Source organism: Prunus avium, chromosome 1 (genome assembly GCF_965620075.1).
Source record: "Prunus avium chromosome 1, drPruAviu1.hap1.1, whole genome shotgun sequence".
Lineage (NCBI taxonomy): Eukaryota > Viridiplantae > Streptophyta > Magnoliopsida > Rosales > Rosaceae > Prunus > Prunus avium.
Window position 1 is genome coordinate 52365148 of NC_142284.1, and position 17561 is coordinate 52382708.

General features: G+C 37.9%; 3 protein-coding genes across 5 annotated transcripts; all 3 read right to left on the minus strand.

The window, feature by feature from the left end:
- Positions 1-208: 208 nt before the first annotated feature.
- Positions 209-5905, minus strand: LOC110761289 (aminopeptidase M1-like). The gene is made up of 19 exons (XM_021963735.2): positions 5562-5905; positions 5290-5438; positions 5094-5196; positions 4647-4836; positions 4470-4563; positions 4141-4291; positions 3920-4024; positions 3726-3842; positions 3398-3511; positions 2644-2826; positions 2191-2491; positions 1982-2103; positions 1807-1904; positions 1453-1630; positions 1265-1379; positions 1105-1172; positions 918-992; positions 721-798; positions 209-591 (listed from the first exon to the last, which is right to left on the minus strand). The coding sequence occupies exons 1-19, from the start codon at positions 5862-5864 to the stop codon at positions 406-408; spliced, it is 2730 nt and encodes a 909-aa protein (XP_021819427.1). The 5' UTR covers positions 5865-5905; the 3' UTR covers positions 209-405.
- A 1183-nt stretch (positions 5906-7088) lies between these two features.
- LOC110761230 (aminopeptidase M1) lies at positions 7089-12709 on the minus strand. Of its 2 annotated transcripts, none has more exons than XM_021963658.2 (19): positions 12382-12709; positions 12091-12239; positions 11920-12022; positions 11599-11788; positions 11423-11516; positions 11090-11240; positions 10869-10973; positions 10675-10791; positions 10368-10493; positions 9417-9599; positions 8993-9293; positions 8781-8902; positions 8606-8703; positions 8252-8429; positions 8064-8178; positions 7913-7980; positions 7734-7808; positions 7560-7634; positions 7089-7433 (listed from the first exon to the last, which is right to left on the minus strand). In XM_021963658.2, the coding sequence occupies exons 1-19, from the start codon at positions 12658-12660 to the stop codon at positions 7248-7250; spliced, it is 2715 nt and encodes a 904-aa protein (XP_021819350.1). In that variant the 5' UTR covers positions 12661-12709; the 3' UTR covers positions 7089-7247. The 2 variants fall into 2 exon arrangements, with proteins under 2 accessions (XP_021819350.1, XP_021819351.1); XM_021963659.2 differs by having other exon boundaries at positions 10380-10493; positions 12382-12708.
- A 470-nt stretch (positions 12710-13179) lies between these two features.
- Positions 13180-17061, minus strand: LOC110761274 (RNA-binding protein 208). Of its 2 annotated transcripts, none has more exons than XM_021963717.2 (13): positions 16902-17061; positions 16438-16576; positions 16036-16097; positions 15730-15832; positions 15569-15645; positions 15323-15384; positions 15135-15222; positions 14794-14869; positions 14628-14658; positions 14403-14522; positions 14191-14276; positions 13861-14034; positions 13180-13658 (listed from the first exon to the last, which is right to left on the minus strand). In XM_021963717.2, exons 2-13 carry the CDS (start codon positions 16561-16563, stop codon positions 13401-13403), a joined length of 1263 nt encoding a protein of 420 aa, XP_021819409.1. In that variant the 5' UTR covers positions 16564-16576; positions 16902-17061; the 3' UTR covers positions 13180-13400. The 2 variants fall into 2 exon arrangements, with proteins under 2 accessions (XP_021819409.1, XP_021819410.1); XM_021963718.2 differs by having other exon boundaries at positions 16438-16567; positions 16902-17051.
- Between the last annotated feature and the right edge of the window lie 500 nt (positions 17062-17561).

Genomic DNA, 17561 nt, shown 5'->3' on the forward strand with positions numbered 1-17561 from the left:
TCCAAATGTTTCACTCAACAACTCATTCCACAATTAGGTTATATGTTTCCGGTTAAATATCTAAGCCCATATATTACTATTTAGGGCACACTGAAAAATTTCTCATAAATACGAACAGTTTCAGTTAAAAACATTTGAAAATGGTTCCCTTTTTCATGGAGGGCCTTTGTAGAACAATTGGTACTATGATCTAATATAATGTTGCCCATTTGCTGTCCACGTCGACAAATCGCATTCATTCTATAAAAGATAGCATAGTTGGAAATTAGATTGCTACTTACAAATCATCCTGATATCTTTGTCACATTGTGTTCAACGTTGGCCTTTTATCAAATTGCATGGATGAGAAAATGAATACTCTGAACCCATTTGGCCTTTCATAACAGAACAAGCTAAACATGGAGCCTAGTATTTCCTGTGTGCCAACTCCGTCACAACATCAGCAAGATGTTTCTCACTCTGAACACTCTGAACCCATTTGGCATTAATCTGTACCTGTTCAATACTCTGCTTCAAGGTCCTCATTATCGACGGGTTGGGATGGGATTTGAAGAACTCATCTACTTCATTAACCTTCTCAAATGAAGCCAACTGCAGAGGAAGGTAACCACGAAAGGACAATGAGGGCACAAGAAGAGAAGGAAATGGAAAAGGCATTAGAACAAAAGGCCTCAAAGACAGGAACAAAAGTTTAGAGAGAGAGAGAGAGAGAGAGAGAACCGGTGAAACAATTGCACTTAAAAAGGAGCGAATCAGATATCCTGAACCCCAGGTCTTTGAGATGTGCTCCCAGTTATCCTGTATTTCGGATCATCCAAAAGGCAAAATGAATCATATTAACAAAGTGGGTGAAAAATCCATGAATGTGGGTACGGCTCATAGTATGCTAATTAAAAACTAGTGCTTCAGAGAAGTGCCTTCAGCCATGTCCAAGCTGTTTCCTGCCCTTTACTGCTAACAGAAAGTCCAACGACAGCATCCTGACTACGGACCTATATAGATAGGATTAAACCCAGTATCATCAAGCTTTGAGATACTCTAACGGTTTACTGAATTAAAAATTTCAACCACCAATTAAGAGATATACAATAACATCGAAAATACCTCAGAAGACAATAAAAAGTTGAGAACTTCCAGTATTATGTTGGGATCTGGACAAGATGCTACTGATCCTACAGGCAAAAAGAGATATATTAATTCCACAGCATAACAAACTCAGATGTTCGACAAGATGCTAATGGTCCTACAAATTAATCAGTCTTACTTAAAATGCGGGTTTTCTCCTCCCTTAGATCAGTCTCTCTGTAAACTCTAAGAAGAGATTCATAGCCCGATCTGTTAGACATGCTTACTCTTTGCATTACAGCCACATACACTGCCTGCATCAATAGTTAATAATGAACATCAAGAGGGAATTTAAAAAGTTGAATGTATGGTTTACATGGAGACAACCTTTCTTATGTCAGGAGGAAGGAGTGGTGTATTTCTGTCATGTAAGAAGGCATGAAAACGCCTACTTGCTTCATCTATCGTCAGGCCATGCCCAAACACAGCAAGGGCAGTCAAAATGTCTCCTCTCAACATTGCATCTAATTGGCTCTCACCAGGTTTAGGCTCCCAACCAAGCTTCCTGTAAACAAATTCAAACACAGATAATAAACTGTTAACAAAAATAAATAAAAAGAAAGAAGCAAATCTTGTGGATAGTTAGGGTGTGTTAAACATTTTGTTCCAGTCCTAGCTGCTTTGTCATCAGAAAAGCTTATCTACCTAGGTACTTGGGTAGTTGAAAAAGAAAAAACTTACTCTGCAGAGCACTGGAAAAGGCCAATAAAGAATTGATTAATGAGATCCAGTAGCTCAGGCACCGCATCAGCGGCAATTGTTGCCAGCTTATAACTTATCTGTGAAACGTGAAGACCAAAATCAGACCACGGCCACAAATACAGTAACACAAACACAAAGCAGAGTTGATCATTACGGCAATCAAATTTGACAGCACTGTACAGTCAAGTTCCTCTCTGTAAGCACCCAGCAAGGTAAGCAGTGAAGCAAATGACTGCTGGCGAGCCATAGAAAGAGCAAATGAATCATCCAAAATTCCTGTCAAAGGGGAAAAAAAGATGAAAACTAAATACTACCATTTTCACTAACAAAGAGATAAGCAAGTGTGCATAAAAAAATGATTACCAAATCTGTCAGTTGCAGACAAGTGTTTCTTTTCTATAGCATTTCTAAGTGCAGCTGAAAGTTCCTGCTCATATTTCACCCTGTAAAAACCAATCTGATCCACATTGATTTTTATCCAACTGCATAATGAGCCTCTACATGCAGTCTCTGCTATGGAGCAACCTAGAAATTCCTTTACGTCAAAACTTTCAAACTTCTTTTGTAGTAGGAAACTCTTACGTACGTCATATGAGCCACAGCATAATGTTATCGGCACAATCCACTGCCCATCACCTTGGGAACCACTCGAGTAGAATTGTGTCTGCCATTTATTAATTTACTTATTAGATCTTCCCTTATACCATGGATTAAAACCTAAATAAATGATCTAACAGTGTATATATGCATTAGAGATTTCTTTCAGAATTTCACTTGATAATCAAACAAGATTGAAGGAGGCAAACATGAGGAAACCTGCTCAAACTCCAATTTCTGATCTTTGACTTTGACAGAGATAACCGGGTAGCCCTTTTGCTGTGTCCATGAATTCATTAGCTTGTTCACAGGTTCACCAGATCCCTCCTGAAGGGCAGCCCATAAATCTTCTGTCTTTGCATTTGAGGAAGCATGCTTTTTTATGTATGCAGCAAGTGACCTCTGGAGGCATGAAAAAAAAAAAAAACAAATGCAATTAACTCTCTAACTTTCAGGAGAAATGGAATTAACTCTAACTTTTTTATGTATGAAGCAACTGACTGTCTTGGTCCTAATTCTGGTCTGTTATCATGATTCAAGGTTGATTTCTAGAGCATAATACTAAATGAATTCATGTATTGGTGTTCTCTGCAATCACCTATGTAATATAATAAATGGTTACCCTATTTCATTAACTGTATAACTTAAGGCATACACAAATAAGACCATAGCTCAATCTGGACTATGCTAACCATTTAAGGGTCAAGATCAGCCCAACCTCAAATTCATGGTTACCCTATTTCATTAACTGATTAAATTCCGCACAATTGGACCAAAAGACTAGATATTGAGCTAGTTCAGTATTTCACATCACAATCCAACAATCTCCTCAAGATCTCTATCCTCTAAAAATCCTGCATGCCCAGAAGCCTTGATTTTTTGGAAATTTCCATGATGTAAATATAATTTTTTTTAAAAATAAGATAGTTGCCTCAATCTTCAAGGATACATGCTAACAAACCAAAGGACTAACCTGGAAGCATTCAGCACCAAGATAGTTTTGCAGCATCCGGATAACAGAAGCTCCTTTTCTATAACTTATTGCATCAAATATTTCAACAACCTCAGCAGCATGATTGATCTCCACCTGGCCAAAAAGAAGAAAGATTAAAACATAATATACCATAAACACATATAAACTAATGCCCTTCAATAAATGATGCCTTGAAAAGTACAGTGGTGAATATTACTATGTGAAGCCTGTCATGCAAGTGATCCAGGTTCGATGCCGCAAAACAGCAAAAGTTTGGACAACAGAATTAAAATAAAACCCATGAAAGACTGATTCCGCGTAGAAGTACCTCAATGGGGTGAGATCCTTCAAGCCCATCCAGCTTAAGACCCCGAGTAATTCCATCAAGAAATTTAGTCCACATTTTCCACTCTGGGAACAAGCTATCAGTAGCTAAATAGCTCACCTAATGGCGTTAAAATACTTACTTTAAGTCCAAAAGCATATAAAATAACAAGTACAACAAGTGAAATGAAGTGATACCCATGTCGCAAATCCCTCGTTCAGCCATAAATGCGTCCACCATTCCATCGTTACAAGATTGCCAAACCACTGGTGTGCCAATTCATGTGCCACGGCAGTTGCAACCTTTCAGAAAAGCCAAATGAAAAACAATTCTTTATGGTTCAAAAACAACAGCTACATATCATATGAACCAAGCTAAATTCTGAAAGCTAGAGTTATATTCAAGATGTGTATGTTACCCATTGCTTGTTCGCAGCTGCAGAGTGCTGTTCGTCAAAGAGCAAAGCGGTTTCTTGGTATGTAACTAAACCATAATTCTCCATGGCGCCAGGAAAATCAGGGATTGCAACCATATCCAATTTGGGCAGAGAGTATGGCACAGCAAAGTAACTGTCACATTTCGTCAATGATTCCATTTTGAATGCCAAATATAATAATGCAGAATTAGCAGGGAAGGGAAAAAAAAAACTAGAGGAACTAATAATCCACAACATGCATCAAGTGTAATTTAGAATTTGAATGTGAATGATTAGTAATTTTTTGTAGTTTTGCGATCCAAAAAACATACTCTTTGTAAAATTCAAGAGTCTTGACAGCAACGTCCAAAGCAAACTTCCCTTGGTTTGCCTTACCAACTTGACAATATACCCGAACTTTGACCCCTGTGGCGAGATGAAATGTGACACCATGAAGAAAGGTTGTACAAGCATACACACAGAACAAAGGACAATGTGTATGAGTTTACCATCAGATGTATGATCTTCAACATAATCAAACAACCCAACAACAACTGCCGCCAAATATGTAGACATGATTGGTGATTCTTGAAATGAAACTGTCTTCAGATGTCCATCCACTTTTTCTTCTACAATCGGCATGTTGGAAAGAGCTACTAATTCAGATGGAACATCATCCAATCTAATCTTGAATGTAGCCTGCCAATCAATCAAAGTTCCGATAAGGATAAATGGGGTCAATTCAAACTCTAGAAGTTCAACAATTTAACCACAACCGGAAGATTGATTTCTCATCCATAGTAAACTAACATCATAAACAACGTATCTCTTTCTTCCGAGGAGACTCAAAGATGCAAATAGAACAATGTGAAGCATCCAGAATCGCTTTCAACAAAATCACAAGATACAAATACAAATCAATATTTAATTGAACTGAGCTTGTTAGACAGAGCAACCTTCCAAGCAGGTTCATCCCAGCAGGGAAAGCACCGCCTGGCATCAACCGGTGCAAACTGCGTAACTGCCATATTTTTCTTCTCACCGTTATGCTCATATGTACTGCACATAATGAACGAACCAAAGTTTAGCCATTGAAGTGTAATTAATATTGACTGTGTAAGTTGTAAGGAACCCAGAATTCAAAGAACACACCTTCTGTAGAATCCCTTCATCTTGTCATTCAAAATTCCTTCAAACCCAATACCCAAAACTCCCGAACCAATCGGCAGCGTCTCCCCAAACTCCAGAACCAAAATCTCATCTTCTTCAAATGTCTCAACTTTCCAAGGCTTGAAAAGTACCTGCTCTCAGAAATCATTTCATTACTTTTTCTTTTTCTTTCTTGAGTACAATTGTCCAATTGTTCAAAGCAAGCAAGCAAATGCATCATGCATGGCATGGCAGCAGGGATCAGTCAGTGGTACCTTGGAGGAAGCGAAAGACACGGAAGCGGCATCGACGGAGAGGTCGGCGGCGTTGAGGACGATGAACCGGGTATCGGAGACGATGTCGAGGTGGACAGCGACGGAACCGCCGAAACTGCAGGCGGTGAGGTCCGGTTTGAGCGTTATGTCGTACCGTTTCGGCACGGCGAATTTCGGCAGGCGGGGGTGGCCTTTGAACTGCTCCATCTCCACCATGTGAACAAGTGCCGAGGACTTCGAAGTTGAACTGCTCTCCATGTTGAAAATTGGCGACAAATTGTTGACTTTGGAGGACTTGTCCATGTTTGTCAAATGTATGGTAAGTCTCAGTTGGTCACAATTGGTTCGAGTGCAAGGCGAGTGACACCAATTTAAATATTCAAATATATTCAGGAGTATAGCCGCGCGGCTATACTATCAAAATATTCGAATATATTTTAGACGTATAGCCGAACGACTATACTCTTTAAATATATATTTTTTTAATATTCATATATATTTAAAGCGTACAGCCACCTGGCTATATTATTTAAATTTCGAACATATTTAAATAGTATAGCCGTGCGGTATACTATTAAAATTTTTGAATATATGTCAGAAGTATAGCCGCACGGCTATACTCTTTAAATATGTATATATATATATACCTAAAATTAATTTTTTTTTAAAGGCGCAAGGCGCTAAGCTGGTCCTTTTTTTTATTTTATTATTTTATAAATATAAATACTAAATTTTTTTCCTGATTTTAAAGAAAACCACGCTGCCTCTCTCTCCTCTGAGCCGTCGCCTCCTAACTCTCTCTGCAACCTCCTCGCCCACCCACGACTGCTTTGCCCCACCTGCCTTTCATTTCAAGTATTTTTTTTGTATGCTTTATGTGGGCCATGGCCTCTTGGCTTCTGTTGTTTGGGAGCGTGGTTTGCCCCTCTCAATTGTATTTCCCTTCTAATTTGACCTTTTTGGGCTTCTTTGCCCTAAAGATTTTGCTTTGTAACTTTCGTTTTCGTATTATAAAATACACATTTTCTAGACATCACACTTGCTCGCCCCACTTAATCTTAGATCACACTTGCTCACCCCATTTAATCTTAGGTTACATTTGGATGGATGGATTTGACACAAATGCTAAATTTGTTATTAAGAAAACAAAAACAAATTAAGATTGAATGTGTTTGAAATAATTAGATGTAGTACATTTGAAATGAATATATGCATTGAATCATTTGAAATCTATTTGTTTTCTTCCTTTCTTTCTTGTTCAAATCTTGGCATAAATGAAATATAAAACAAACAATTTTACCTTATAATGTCATCTAAATCCATAGATTTCAAGTGCGGTCACGCCGAAAAATTTCTTTATGTGAATCAGAACAGTTTTCATGAAGAACACTTGAAATCCAACCCATGGTTTCTTTTTTTTTTGTCCTGGTATGCCTTTGTAGTACTTAACAATTGGCACGATTTAATGTAGTGTGGCCCATTTGTCTTCCATATGGGCAAATCGTATTCATTCAATAAAAGGTAGCGTAGTTGAAAATTAAATTGCCACTTATAAATCATCTTGCTATCTTTGTCACATTGTGTTCAATACTCAGTACATTTATTCTTCGTCTGGGAAATTTAAGTTACATAACTTTCGAAATCCAGATTTCTCCTTCCATAACAGAAGAAGCTTAAATATGGAGCCTAGTATTTCCTGTGAGCCAACTCCTTCACAATATCGGCAAGATTTTTCTCACTCCCAACACTCTGAACCCACTTGGCGTTGATCTGTACCCACTCAATGCTCTGCTTCAAAGTTCTCGTTATGGAGGGGTTGGGATGGACTTTGAAGAACTCATCTACTTCCTTAACCTTCTCGAATGAAGCCAACTGTAGAGGAAGGTAAAACCACCAAAAGTACAATGAAGGTACAAGCATTGAACAAAATGGAAAGGCATCAGAACAAATCAAAAGGCCTCAAAGACAAGAACAAACGTTTCAAGAGAGAGAACGAACCGGTGGAATGATTGCACTGACAAAGCGAAGCAGATATCCAGAACTCCAGGTCTCTGAGATGTGCTCCCAGTTATCCTGTATTTCGGATCATCCAAAGGGTGAAATAAATCATGTTAACAATAGTGGGGAAAATAAATTCATTAATGTCATTAAAAACTAGTGCTCGAGAGATGCCTTCAGCCACGTCCAAGCTGTTTCCCGCCCTTTACTACTAACAGAAAGCCCGAGGGCAGCATCCTGTCTGCGGACCTACATAGATGGGATCATCAAACTAAGTACCATCAAGCTTTGAGATATTCTTAATTTAAATTTTCAACCAGCAATTAAGATATATATAAAAACATCGCAAGTACCTCAGAAGACAATAAGAAGTTGAGAAATTCCAGTATTATGTTGTGATCTGGACAAGATGCTAGTGATCCTACAGGCACAAAGAGATGCATTACTCCCTGGCATAACAGACTCAGATGTTCGGCATGCTTTTACTAAATTAATCAGTATTACTTAAAATGCGGGTTTTCTCCTCCCTTAGATCAGTCTCTCTGTAAACTCTGAGAAGAGATTCATAGCCCGATCTTTTAGACATGCTTACTCTTTGCATTACAGCCACAAACACCGCCTGCAACAATAGTTAATAATGAACATCAAGAGGGAATTTAAAAGGTTGAATGTACGGTTTACATGGAGACAACCTTTCTTATGTCAGGAGGAAGGAGTGGCGTATTTCTGTCATCTAAGAAGGCATGAAAACGCCTACTTGCTTCATCTATCGTCTGGTCATGCCCAAACACAGCAAGGGCAGTCAAAATGTCTCCTCTCAGCATTGCATCTAAATGGCTCTCACCGGGTTTAGGCTCCCAACCAAGCTTCCTGTAAACAAATTCAACATAAATAATAAACTGTACACAAAAATAAATAAAAAGAAAGGAGAAAATTTTGTGGATAGTTTGGGAGTGTTAAAACATTTTGCTCCCACCCCAACTTCATTATCATCAGACAAGCTTATCTACCTAGGTACTTGAGTAGTTAAAACAGAACAAGCTTACTCTGCAGAGTACTGGAAAAGGCCAATAAATAATTGATTAATGAGATCCAGTAGCTCGGGCACAGCATCAGCGGCAATTGTTGCCAGCTTATAACTTATCTGTGAAAAGTGAAGACCAAAATCAGACCAAGGACACAAATACAGTAACATAAACACAAAGCAGAGGTTATCATTACGGGAATCAAATTTGACAGCACTGTACAGTCAAGTTCCTCTCTGTAAGCACCCAGCAAGGTAAGCAGTGAAGCAAACGACTGCTGGCAAGCCATAGAAAGGGCAAATGAATCATCCAAAACTCCTGTGAAAGGGAAAAAAAAATGACGAAAACTAAATACTACCATTTAACTATCAAATAGATAAGCAAGTGTGTGCATAAAAAAATGATTACCAAATCTGTCAGTTGCAGACAAGTGTTTCTTTTCTATCGCACTTCTAAGTGCCGCTGAAAGTTCTTCGTCATATTTCACCCTGTAAAAACCAGTCTGATCCACATTGACTTTTATCCAACTACATAATGAGCCTCTGCATCCAGTCCCTGCTATGGAGCAACCCAGAAATTCCTTTACATCAAAAGTTTCGAACTTCTTTTGTAGTAGGAAACTTTTGCGTACATCATATGAGCCAGAGCATAATGTTATTGGCACAATCCATTGCCCATCACCTTGGGAACCACTCGAGTAGAATTGTGTCTGCCATTTATTGGAATAAAATCTAAATAAATTATCTAACAGCTTATATATGCATTAGAGCTTTCTTTCAGAATTTCACTTGATAATCAAACAAGATTTTGAAGGAGGTAAACATATGGAAACCTGGTCAAACTCCAATTTCTGATCCTTGACTTTGACAGAAATAACCGGGTAACCCTTTTGCTGTGTCCATGAATTCATTAGCTTGTTCACAGGTTCACCAGATCCCTCCTGAAGTGCAGCCCATAAATCTTCTGTCTTTGCATTTGAGGAAGCATGCTTTTTTATGTATGAAGCAAGTGACCTCTAGAGGCATGAAAAAATAACATGCAATTAACTCTGTAACTTTCATGAGAAATGGATTTAACAAACAATAACCAAAATTCAAAAGTTGAGGAAAAGAATATGAGACACACTTCAAACACCTTTATCATATGAGCAATATAGCCTGATTTGAACAAAATTAGCTACAGTACATAGTAATAACTCTGCTGTTATGAAGAACATATATATCCGCACCAAGTAGGACAGTCAATCAAGCCAGGCTGACCGTCTTTCCCTTAATTCTGGTCTGTTATGATGATTCAAGGTTGATTTCTAGAACATAATTCCAAAGGAATTCATGTATTGGTGTTCTCTACAAGCACCTATGTAATTTGATCATCCGTAATGGAACAGAATCATCTTCCTCTTATTTTGCAGGCTTTATTTCAGCAGATATTACATAAATGGTTACCCTATTTCATTAACTGTATAACTTATGGCATACACAAATAAGACCAAAGCCATTATGTTCAGTCTGGACCATACTAACAGTAGATCTAATGGTCAAGATCAGCCCAACCTCAAATTCATGCTAAAATACTATGATTAAGCTTCACATTGGACCAAAGAACTAGATGTTGAGCTAGTTCAGTATTCCACATCACAATCCAACAATTTTCTCAAGATCTCTATCCTCCTAAAATCCTCTATGCCCAGAAGCCTTGATTTTTTGGAAATTTCCATGACATAAATGTAGAAATTTCAGAAATAAGATAGTTGCTTCATCTTCAAGGATATTTGCTAACATACCAAAGGACCAACCTGGAAGCATTCAGCACCAAGATAGTTTTGTAGCATCCGGATAACAGAAGCTCCTTTTCTATAACTTATTGCATCAAATATTTCATCAACCTCAGAAGCATGATTGATTTCCACCTGGCCAAAAAGAAGAAATATTAAAACATAAAATAGCAGACACACATATATTCTAAACTCTTCAATAAATGATGCCCTGCAAAGTGTAGTGGTGATCCAGGGTTGATGCCACGAAACAGCAAAATTTTGGACAACAGAGTTAGAATAAAACCCATAAAAGACTTAGTCCACGTAGAAGTACCTCAATGGGGTGAGATCCTTCAAGCCCATCCAGCTTAAGACCCCCAGTAATTTCATAAAGATATTTAGTCCAAATTTTCCACTCTGGGAACAAGCTATCAGCAGCTAAATAGCTCACCTAATGGCGTTAAAATACTTACTTTAAGTCCAAAAGCATATAAAATAACAAGTACAACAAGTGAAATGAAGTGATACCCATGTCGCAAATCCCTCGTTCAGCCATAAATGTGTCCACCATTCCATCGTTACAAGATTGCCAAACCACTGGTGTGCCAATTCATGTGCCACGACAGTTGCAACCTTTCAGAAAAGCCAAATGAAAAACAATTCTTTATGGTTCAAAAACAACAGCTACATATCATAGGAACCAAGCTAAATTCTGAAAGCTAGAGTTATATTCAAGATGTGTATGTTACCCATTGCTTGTTCGCAGCTGCAGAGTGCTGTTCGTCAAAGAGCAAAGCGGTTTCTTGGTATGTAACTAAACCATAATTCTCCATGGCGCCAGGAAAATCAGGGATTGCAACCATATCCAATTTGGGCAGAGAGTATGGCACAGCAAAGTAACTGTCACATTTCGTCAATGATTCCATTTTGAATGCCAAATATAATGATGCAGAATTAGCAGGGAAGGGAAAAAAAAACTAGAGAAACTACTACTTATAATCCACAACATGCATCAACTGTAATTTCAAATTTGAATATGAATGATTAGTAATTTTTTGTAGTATTATGATCCAAAAACATACTCTCTGTAAAATTCAAGAGTCTTGGCAGCAACGTTCAAAGCAAACTTCCCTTGGTTCGCCTTACCAACTTGACAATAGACCCGCACTTTGACCCCTGTGACGAGATGAAAGGTGACACCATCAAGAAAAGGTTGTACTAACATACACAAAACAAGGGACATTGTGTATGAGTTTACCATCAGATGTATGATCTTCAACATAATCAAACAACCCAACAACAACGGCCACCAAATATGTAGACATGATTGGTGATTCTTGAAATGAAACTGTCTTCAGATGTCCATGCACTTTTTCTTCTACAACCGGCATGTTGGAGAGAGCTACTAATTCAGATGGAACAGCATCCAATGTAATCTTGAATGTAGCCTGTCAATCAAAGTTCCGATAAGAATGAACGGGGTCAATTCAATCTCTTTCTTTCCTAGTAGATTCAAAGATGAAATTAGAACTATGTTAAGTATCCAGAATCGCTTTAAACAAAATCATTATAGAGCAACCTTCCAAGCAGGCTCATCCCAACATGGAAAGCACCGTCTGGCATCAACCGGTTCAAACTGTGTAACGGCCATATTTTTCTTCTCACCATTATGCTCATATGTACTGTACAGAATGAATCAAAGTTTAAACATATCCGAAATATAATATAATCCAGAATTCGAAGAACACACCTTGTGTAGAACCCCTTCATCTTGTCATTCAAAATTCCTTCAAACCCAATACCCAAAACTCCCGAACCAACCGGAAGCGTCTCTCCAAACTCCAGAACCAAAATCCCATCTTCTTCAAATGTCTCAACTTTCCAAGGCTTGAAAAGTACCTGCTCTCAGAAATCAGATGAACTTAGAAGCACTTTCAAATGAACATTGCTTTTCTTTTTCTTTCTCGAGTACAATTGTACAATTGTCCAAAGCAAGCAAGCAAATGCATCATGCATGGCAGCAGGGATCAGTCAGTGGTACCTTGGAGGAAGCGAAAGACACGGAGGCGGCATCGACGGAGAGGTCAGCGGCGTTGAGGACGATGAACCGGGTATCGCAGACGATGTCGAGGTGGACGGCGACGGAGCCGCCGAAACTGCAGCCGGTGAGGTCCGGTTTGAGCGTTATATCGTATCGTTTCGGCACGGCGAATTTCGGCAGCCGAGACTGGCCTTTGAACTGCTCCATCTCCAAGTGAAGTGCCGAGGACTTCGAAGTTGAAGTGCTGCTCTCCATCTCCAATTGGAAAGGCAGAGTCATCCGAACTTGAGACCACTAATCTGATAAAAAGTCAACTCTCATTTTCACTAGGCTAGATCAGTTAATTGATTTAATTATTAAGTAATGTTATTTAACTTGTTTTATTTTATTTTATTTTAAGGAAGATTTTTGTTTTGTTTTTATCAAAATTTCTAGGCATTATTGACAAATAAAATAGAACCTACGTGGCAATATTAATTAGTTACCATCATCTGCCACGTCAGCTAATGTGCTGGGTATGGCAAACACACTGCATTGCCAATTGGATTAAACTTGTTTGAGTCGGTTTTGCACGTCTAACACCACTTAAAAAGAACCTTAATACGGAAACAATTTAAGGCTTTGCAATTGATTGAAACCGGTTTAGATTGGAGTTTTATATTTTGAAATTTATGAAAATTAGTAGAAATTTTAGCAAAATAAAACTCTAGAAGTTGTAATGTTTTTTTTTGGGTCAAGAAAAGTAGTAATGTTTTATTCAAAATCAACGTAGACTATTCTATTATCGAAATTAACAAATAATAAATAAATAACCATTTTATAACAAGCCCACAAAACAAAGAAAATTTTCATCTCTAATCACACATATTACATGATACAACATGGGAGATCAAAAATTCATGTAACCGAAGATGCAGAAATCTTGATATATAAGACAGGTCCAACAGAAAGAATTGGCACAATGCAACCAAACACAACGGCAACTCCGCCAGAAACCCACACCAGCGCTGGCCGTGGCATTAACGATAATACATTAGCTGCTGACCTGATGAACTGTTAGGATATCCCTCATACATAGGTTGGGATCCACCAGAGTTCAAGGCCATGGACGTGGCTGCAGCCTGACTTAAGGCAAGTTGGCGCCGATAAGCCAACAAGTCAGCTGGAGAATAGCCTTGGTTCATACCAGCAACTGGAAGGATCTGATAGGGTTGGGCAGGAGGAGGCAGTGGATTCGATGTTATCCCAGGAGGAGTTGGCTTGCTACCCCATGAACACTGCATACATGATCACACAAAACAATAGATGTTTTTATCAAGACACATATACACGGGGCTTTGCGGAAACTAATCAAATGCACAAAAACCCACCGGAGGGTGATCTTGTGCATGTGCATGTGCATTGAAGAACAATATTAAGAAGGCAACAGAACTGTGTGACCATCAACATGAAAAGACCTTGCAGTAGAGATTTTATTACCTTCATGGACTTTCCATGAATTATCCTGCCATTTGCCATTTGAATGGCCAAGGCTGCTTCTTCATGAGTGTTGTATCTCACAAATCCGAAACCTTTATCCCTCTGCACACGTACTTCCTCAATAACCCCAGCCCCAAGAGCATGAAACTGACTATGAAGTTCAGCTTGAGTAACCTGAAAATGCAGACCAGATTTTCAGGAAGATTTTATGGCTAACAGCATATAGTTGTACCAACAGTTGAAAAGTTATGTCATAAGACCAAACTTAAGATTTAAAACTTAAATATGAAACATAATCTATCAACGTAGCCAGAATCACTGTTTAATCACCTCATGGGAGAGGTTGCCAACATAGACAGTAGTGTATGCTTGATTATTTTCAGGGGCCTCTTCATTGGAGTTCTCCTGACCTCCATCTGCAAAAGAAAGGAAACAGAACAAGCCATCAAAATCAAGTCTGGTCCGAACTTCCCACTCAACCCTGGTATTATAAAGGACGTCAATGTATGCTACAGTCAACAATCAACCTAAGACCTATATACCTGAAGATCCATTTGTAAGTACAACGGCATTTTGAGTGTCGCTACTCTGCTTCTCTTCATTGGAGCCAGCACTCTTAGTTGCCCAGTTGCATCTTATTTGTCTATTTCCAAGCCATTTACCTACAAAATGGAGTCCAGAACACATCAACCATTATGCACTAATGGTATGTTTCAAAACTGATAAAAAAAAACCATGCAACATGAGGCAACATTTAGATGTGTTACCGGTTAAATCATTGATAGCACTCTGAGCATCCTATAAAGCATTTCCATGAGGCACTTAATCAGTTCACAGATATTCCAGAGTAAACAACATGTGGGAGGCAATTTTCGGGTGGGAAGAATCTCACCAAAACACTCTAATTTCTAATCACAACAACATAACAGATACCTGCTGGTTACGGAAAGAAACAAAACCATATCCCTTTGAGCGGCCAGTTTTGTGATCCCACATGACCCTTGCATCACTGCAAACAATAAAAAGGACAAAAGGAAAAAGTCTTGTAAACCTAACATCAGGACATTTAGAATTTAATAGGTGGTTCAAACTGTTACCCCACACCAAGTGGAAACACAAAATAAATTCAGTCCTTAAACAGTAGTCAGTCAGTAACATGAACATTTGATGAAAGTAATGAGGTAAAACTATAGCATGCTACCCTAGCGCCTGGGATATATCTGCTAAAACTTTGAAGGAAAAAAAAACGATAATCGAAAGAAACAGGAACTCACGAACAACTAGGATAGACCGAGAAGCAAGCAAATAAAGTTGCATCTGTAACCTCTGGACTAAGATCACCAACAAATATATTGAAGTGCCCTGATAATTGTAAAATTGCATTAAAGGAATGAACCCTATAAAATTGTAACAAGCAACACTATCCGACAGCAGCAGTAGAACAACTGAAGCTCAAAGTAACCTGAAGTATCCTCCCTCTGGCTATTGGCATATGCCCAATTCACTTTAAGTGCCTGACCGTAACTGCAAATCAGAATTAGAAAGACTAATAAATATAAACCATTTCTTTATGATGATAACCATTTTTTTCAAAAAAAAATAATTTAAAAACATACAGAGAGAGAGAGAGAGAGAGTTGATGTTTAATATTGAAGTCAAGAAAGGCATGGGAGTAACCACACTTGATCTAAAGTAAGTGAATGCTTACAGTTGGCGTCCATGCAATGTCATTATTGCAAGGGCTGCCGAATTTCGATCATGGTAGTCAACAAATCCATATGATGACTGTAATAAAAAATACACAGCCACATCGTGAAGGGAAATTCATTAAGGGGAAAGTCAATTTTGAATATGGAGTACTCAATGTACCTTATCCTTTCGGATGAGCTTGCATCCTGCAAGAGGACCAACACTCTGGAAAACTTCAGCAAGAAGCTTATCGGTGACATTTACGTGAATGTTTCCAACATACCTGAAACCATCATGCCATCAGAATTTATCAGCGTTAATTCAAATGAATAATGTCCACTTTAAATTTAAATAATTTGAACTACTCAAAGTCAAGAAGTCCACTTAAGCTAAAAAAATTTCACCCCGACTAACATATAGATGAATGCAAAGGAAGACAAAAGACTCCAGAAATAGAGAAAAACAAAAAATCCATATAGCACTTACACACTGTGGCATGTAGATGGGTCAAATCCGGGAGGCAGATTTCCACTTGGGATAGGCTCCATCTGCACATTGTAAAAATAGAAAGAAGATAAACAAATAATCCTAGCAAATCTAAGATGGTACCATACATGAAACCGTCCCCAAACATCCTAAGTAAAAGCACCAAGTACGGAGAAAAAGTCTGGCAACAAAAAGTACAAACTTAAGCCCCCAACCAAAAACAAATGTCTTAACAAATGATATTTCCTATTCTGATGAATTACATAAATTTTGAGTGAATTAGGTGATACCCAATAACTCAAATCATCTATTTTTGAGATCAAAGCAGGCAAGCAAGCAAGCATACAAGCCATATAGAGAGAGAGAGAGAGAGAGAGAGAGAGAGAGAGAGAGTGATGGGACCTGAGACATGGCAGCGGCGAGCACACCAGGATGGTACATGTGCTGTTGTTGTTGTTGCTGAAGAAGAGCTTGCTGCATTATGGCTTCTTGTTGTTGCTGTTGCTGAAGCTTCAATCTTTGTTGCATATTACTATACTCCCTACCCAATTTTTTATTTTTTATTTTTTATAAATCAGAACAAAGGCAGATCACCCATTAATCCAATGTTTGAATCTCGAGCAGTGCAAGAATACACAGAAAAACGTTCGAATTCAATCATCAAATTCCCAAATTCTGCAACTTTCCTCTGAAATTCATTTGGGGGTTCTTAAAAAACTAAACTTTTTCACTCGAATGTAAGAATCAGAGTGTCAGATAAGATAATTCAGACAAATCTCAACAAGAAAATAGAAACCCAAAAAGAAAAAAAACAGAAGAAAGAGAAAAAAAGAAAAAAAAAATTGAAAGTCAGGGAAGATAGGAACCTGAGGAGGTGATGGGTAGAATTGGAGCGAAACTCGGTGTGGCTCTGTTGTTGTTGTTGTTGTTGTCTTCTGTCGGAGCAACTTTCTCACAGTGAAAGGCTGAAACCACATGACTCGGGTTCGGGTAGAATAAGACTGTCCTCCATCATTAATCATTATTTTGTTTTTCTCACTCCCAAAATTGTCCTTTTTGTTTTTTCTTTTCTTTAAAAAAAAAATCTATTTTCAAAATTTGTTTGACCTCTCAAATTAATTATAGAAGAAGGATTTTTTTTCTTCTTCTTTGAAATGCATTATTTTTTATTTTTTATAAAATGATAGATATTTACGATTTTGCCCTTATTTTATTAATTTGCTTTTTTGTTTGTCTATTTTAGTGTAATTTCAAACCCTTTTCTTATCAAATTCAATTTTTATGGAAAAAATGTATCATTTGATCAGAAAAACAACATTCTCCTCCGATGGTCACACATGTCATATCAAGTCTATATTTTATTAGTTAAATACAATTATTTGTACTCCATTCTCAAAGAATCTTTATCTTTCTATGTTGATTATTTATTTTATTTTAATTCACTATAAAAAGCTTCTCTCTTTAAAAGACCGATCATGCCAAACATGGTTGGTGAGAGCAAAATAAATATTATACTTTTTTGGACT